This window comes from Pteropus alecto, unplaced genomic scaffold (genome assembly GCF_000325575.1).
Source record: "Pteropus alecto unplaced genomic scaffold, ASM32557v1 scaffold189, whole genome shotgun sequence".
Taxonomy (NCBI): domain Eukaryota; kingdom Metazoa; phylum Chordata; class Mammalia; order Chiroptera; family Pteropodidae; genus Pteropus; species Pteropus alecto.
Genome location: NW_006442117.1, coordinates 100528 through 106313, shown reverse-complemented (window position 1 = coordinate 106313; position 5786 = coordinate 100528). Strand labels below are relative to the sequence as shown.

Sequence of the window (5786 nt, the reverse complement as noted above, 5' to 3'; positions counted from 1 at the left end):
CACGGCGGGCGCGGGGGACCCCGGAGGAGCAGGCCGCGCAGGCCGCGCCTGAGCCAGGTACCGGGCCGGGGGCTGCTCGGGGGCCGGGGCTGCGCCGCGCTGTCCTCTTCCCGCCCTTTCCTCTCTCCTGCCGGCGGCTCTGGACAAGGCCCGGGTCGGCCGGCCGCCGCCTCCCCGTCTATGTCCGTAATCTGGCGGCTCCGGGGTCAGCTGTGACACGGCCGAGGCGCCGTGGGCGCGGCCCGGGTCTCCACGCGGGGACGGAGGTGGCCTTGCTGGCCACCGACCCCCGTTCGGCCCTCGGCGCCCACCGCAGTGTGCGCAGGGCGGCTTTCCTCCGGCTCTCGGGGTGACCCGGGGCGCCAGGGGCCACCGGGAGAGGCTTTCGCCCGGAGAATGGGGCCGTTGTTTTCCGGGGACCCCCAGGCCTCGCCGCGCTGTCCCTACAGAGTGTTCTGCTTTTGTTTACGCAGACGGTTGCGTAACTCCGGGCCGGGGGAGGGCGTCCCCGTGAGTGCCGCGTCCCCGCGGCCCCGCGGCCTCTCGCCCACCCTCGCGTCCGAAGGCCCCGTCCTCGCGTCGCGCCGCCTGCGGGCGGAGCAGGACCTGGGCCCCACGCGTGGCTCCTGCCCACAGGGTCGCCGAGTGGGGTCCCCAGCACGCGAGGCGCGAGCATGGCCGCTGGTGCTAAGGGCCACCTCGGATACGGGGTAACAGTGTCTCCTTCCTTCCACCCCGGCCTGACACCATGGGGGAGTCACTCGATTTTAAAGAGGCTCTAATGAGAAAAATGACTGACATTTATTGAGAGCTTATTACACACCCAGTTACTGATCTTAGAATGTGTGTTTTCTCCTTCGACGTGCGAGACAGTTCTAAGAGGCAGGACATGGTTTTTGTTCGGCTTGTAGATGAAGACGTGGAAGCTCAGGGTAAATGACCAGAATCCCAGAGGCGGGGCCGGCGGACATTCGGCCGGAGCCAGGCCCTTTGCCCTTGTCACACTGTTCCGCGTGGGTGTGGCTCCGTCCTCCTCCCCGTGGTGCCCGTGAGCTGCCACCGACTCCTGGCCGTCTCGCTCCGGTGGTCCCTGCCGGGACCTGGGATGTCAGGCGTGGGCGGGTAGGGGGCACCCCGTCCCCTTTACCCGGTGGGCGCTGACCTGCAGTGGAGTCGCGCGCCACACGCTATCAGACTGGATGGGCTTTCTCGGCCACTCTCCCCTTTCGTTGTTTGCGAGGACCGGTCCGTGTGTCCATGTGTGTGCGCGCACGCGTGTCCACGTGTGCGTGTGTCCATGTGTCCGCGTGTCTCAGTAGTTTTCAGACCGCACCATGGTGTTGGCGAGGCCTGCGTTTGCCTGAGTTCGTGACTGGTGTGCTCTCCTTAGAGACACTACCCTGTCTGGTGGCTAAGGTCAGGGAAGCCCCGTCTGGTGGCTAAGGTCAGTGAAGCCCCGTCTGGTGGCTAAGGTCAGTGAAGCCCCGTCTGGTGGCTAAGGTCAGGGAAGCCTTGTCCGTGCGTCTCCGGTTTAGGCATCCTGCTTCCAGCCCTCCGGGTGGCAGCCGGTGGATGCCTGTCCGGGGGCTGGAGCACCCTCGTTTCTAAGTGGGCGGTTACATGTGCTAGAACCATGCGCACTCCTGAGTGTGTGCAGAACAGAAACACGTAGTTCTTGTTTCTGCCGAAGCTGCCACACGCGCACGCACACGCACAGACGCACGCGCGCACGCGCACACGCGCCCTGCGTTGTTTGCCACAGTCCCTCCTCTGTCTTCAGGACACAGCCAGCGCATCGGGGTCACCGCCGCTCGCCGCCTTAGGACGTCCCTCCCAGGGCCTCTCACCTACTCGCATGTGTCCTGCTGGCCGCTGCCCGGCTGTGTCTTGGGAGGCCCCTCGGCCACCTCTCCAGGGGCTCCCTGCTCCTCCCTTGGGTGGGAGGCTCTGTGCGGTGGCTTTCACAGCATCATCTTTCTTGGTTTGCCACCTCCTGGTGGCGCTCACCTTCCAGTAGCTTCCTGAGAATGGCTGTCTGAAAGCTGAGTTTTCTGAGAACCTGCCTGAGGGAAGATGGCCGGCCTGCTGGGTTTGACGTCATTGTCTCTGGGGACCCGGAGGTGATGCTGGACTGTGCTGTAGCCTCTGGGGTTGCTGTCACCGCCCGGCATCTGATTCTTGATGTTTTGCAGATAGCATGTCCCCCCTTGGGAAACCGGGGTCCTCTCTTTGGCCTTTGAGCTCTGAAATTTCTCCCGGCTCTGGGTCTGTTTCCCTCCGCTGTGCTCGGTGGGTCCTTGTGGTCAAACTGGGAAGTTTTCTTGAATTTTTCTTTCTTTTTCCATGTTCCTTTCTTTCTTAACTTCTTAGATGGATGTTAGACTTTGTGAATTTATTCTCTAATCCCCACCCCAGTTCCCATCTGTGTTTTCCTTCTGTTTTTCTGGGCAATATTCTCAACTTTATCTTCCAACTCTTCTATGACACTTTTCGTTCGCGGGCTTGTTTTCGTTGAATTTCAGAGCTCTTGAATTGTGTTCTGATCTTCCTCCTTCCTCCCCTCCCCCATCCTTCCCTTTCTCTTTTCTTCTCTTAAAAAAAAATAGAATTTAGTTCCTGATTCGTGCAGATGGCATCCTGCCTTGCCGAGGATATTACTAGAAGTTTCTGTCCATTTTATTCTCCCCGCGTGTTTCTCCAGCACAGACTGTTTCCCCTCCTGCCCGCTTCTGTTTCTTTTTGCTTGCAATCCTGTATTTCATGTTGGAAATTTTTCTCAAATGTCTATCGATTCTCCCTTAAGAGATGGTACTGGCAAACTGGGAAGTCCCCTGCGGGCTGTGGGGTAGGCGTGCTTTTGAAGAGATTGCTTTTTTTTTTTTGGTGCCAGGTTTTTAAAAAATAGCATCCTGTTCTTCTTGGATTCCTTCCCTCCCCCGCAGTAAAGCTATAAATGTCCCCGAGAGCTCTCCCCTGCTCCTGGCCTAGTTTTTTGCTGGATATCTGTCTCTCTTGCTGGAGGCGCTCATGCGCTTGCTCTCAGCCCATCTGCTGCTACTTACGCGCGAGGCTTGGAGAGCTTTGAGGGGCGCTGTCCGTGGAGTGCGGTTGACTGTGACCGGGTGAGGACCGCTGTCTTCCGGTTGGCTTCTCTGACAGCGCTCCTCCAGGCCCCTGCCTGGGACGGCGCTCGCCTGGCTGTCCCCATGCCGGGAGCAGCATCGGGGAGGGCGGGAGGGACGTGCTCCTTGCCTTGTAACCTGTTTCCAGGAAGCTGTCACCCCCTGCACCCTTCTCCAGAGTAACCCACATGCTCCCAGGATGGGAGGGACGATCACCTGCCACTTGGACCAGAGGAAAGACTGCAAAACAGTATCACCCTGAAACTCTAGCACTTGAGTGTTATCGCTCATGGCTTCCGGGGGCAGAGCGTGGCCGGGCGCAGGGTGTGCCTTGTCTCTGTTCCATGCTGTCCGTGGCCTCAGCTGGAAGCTCTGGGTGCTAGGACGCCCAGGACACCTTTGGGTGCCTGGCCTTTCTGGTGACAGGCCGGCCGGCCCCCGAGGCTGGGCGTCCCTGGGAGAGCTGTGTGCTGCAGGGCGGCTCCTCCTGACTTAGCGCAGGGAGGCACCACGCCCCCCGCACCCCACTCCGCGCTCGCGAAGTGTGCTGAGCTCAAGGGGAAGAGGCAGCCACCCAGCTCTCGACCAGCCTGCTTGCTGTCACACTGTCAGGGGAGCCCGCGGGCTGTGGCACCCGCGACGCTGGGGCTTTGGCAGAGGCGATCGGCTGCACTGGCCTTCCGGGGAGTCGGGGGCCCCTGACTCCGGCTCTTTCCGGGGTTCGTCCTCGTCCTGTGGGCCCCGCTCTGGCAGGGGGTAGGAGTCACATCCCACGCGGCTCTGCGGGGCCACTGCTGCCCCATCAGCCACTTTCCTATCTTCTAAAATCCGATGGACACTTTTGTCTGGTGTCGTCGCCTCCCTTGCTCCTTGTCCGGTGGCCTTATACCGTTCCCCCGGCACTTAGTGGGGGCGCGGGAAGAAGGGGCGTGTGGTCTGCACATTCAGCCCACACCCCCTCGCTTTTTATTTTCATTTCCCCTCGATGGGTCTCGCCAGAGGCCTGTGAACTCTTCTAGGCTCTGGGTTTTCTTTGTGCGTGGCGTGCTGCCGTGTTGGCGCCGGCTGCTGGTGACCCTGGGAATGGGGGACATCCGGGATCCCGTCCTCAACAGCCCCGCTCAGCTCCTGCAGACCCAGCCGCGGCTTTGACAGAGTCAGTCGGCTCGTGTTTGCTCTCCTTTCTGTTATGTGGTGTCATTAATTCGTGATCGTTTTTCCCTTACTCTCATTTTTGGTGAGTTAATTTTCTAGTTTTTTAAGATGGAGGCTTATTATTGATTTTTCCCCCAGCCTTTGTTTTTTGATATATTGATTTTAAGGCTGTGAATTTCCTTCTGATTACCGCTTTAGCTGTAATGTGCAAGTTGTATTATATAGTATTTTTATTCGAATAAGCATATTTTCTAATTTTCATTGATTTTTAAAATACAAAAAAATTACTAAACTGAACATTTATGTATAATACACATATTAGGAAACATTCATCTTTAAGAAACAAACTAAATACCAAAAAGCTCCTATAAACTTTGTGTTTAGGAAACTTTAGAAACATTTCGAATAAGATCGGGATTAAGACTGGAGAGGCCTCCAGCACCGCTACACTTTTCTTATTTAAAAAAATTGTGGTAAAACATACACAACACAGTTTTCCTATTTCAATCATTTTTAAGTGTACAGCTCTGTGGTGTTGAGTACGTTCACGCTGTCATGTGCATGTGGTTTGTTTTTGACCCATGCATTATTTAGAAATGTTTTTAAATTTCAGAACTGGAGATTTTTCAGTTATTTTGTTGCTATCTTTATCATGATTACACTGTAGTTAGAAGACATTCTACGTGACTTCAGTTTTATATATATTAAGATTGCTTTATGGCTGTGGATATGTACTTTCTTATAAATTGTCCAAGTATGCTCAGCAACATTGCGTATTCTGCGGTTGTCAGGTGCAGTGTCCTGTGTGTATACGTCAACATGTATCTGTTAGGCCGGGTGTGTTAATTCCACAGCTTTAGTGAAACTTTCTGTGCCAGTGGACACGCTCCCTGTTCACACCATCCCCACACAGGAGCCACCAGCCACGTGTGCTTACTGAGGGCTTGAACTCTGACTAGTGCAACCGAGGAACTGAATTTTTGCTTTTATTTCATTTAAACTTATATTCATTGGCCACGTGTGGTTAGTAGCTTTTGTAGTGGGCAGCACAGTCCCGAACAGAGACTGAATTTGTCTCTGAGTGACCTCCCAGTTGCCAAGAGAGGCAGTAACATGACGGCGGCGGCACTGGGTTTGTCCGGAAATGTCTTGAAACTTCACCCTTTGGAATAGGTTTTGAAACAGACACACGCACTTGTCTCAAAGCGGGCACTGTTTCGGGAGTTTATAAAGGTTCGTGTTATAAAGGTTCGTGGTGAGTTCTGTCCCCTGACCTCCTCCTCTCTCGTCTCCTGCTGACGCACGTTTTGGGGCTTGTCTTTTTTCTCGAAGCACGGAGGGCCAGACAGTTTTGTAATCTGTACGTGACAATTCCGTCATCTCAGGTCTGCTGCCCCTGCTGGCCCTTCCCATTGTCTTCTGTCCTGTATACCTGGTCACCTCGCGGCACACTCAAAATTGTGTCTGAGAGGTTTTCGTAGGAATAATTTGAGGCCTACAGTCTCCAGA

The 5786-nt window shown here is 55.6% G+C and overlaps 1 protein-coding gene across 1 annotated transcript in view; it reads left to right on the top strand.

Annotated features, from left to right (window-relative positions):
• Nucleotides 1-2: 2 nt before the first annotated feature.
• Nucleotides 3-5786, top strand: part of CCSAP (centriole, cilia and spindle associated protein) — a gene marked incomplete at its 5' end in the record, with an annotated part of 10101 nt that continues 4317 nt past the window's right edge. The window contains one exon of the mRNA XM_015596231.1: nt 3-57. Coding sequence (XP_015451717.1) covers nt 3-57 — 55 coding nt within the window. The remainder of the gene's footprint in view (nt 58-5786) is intronic.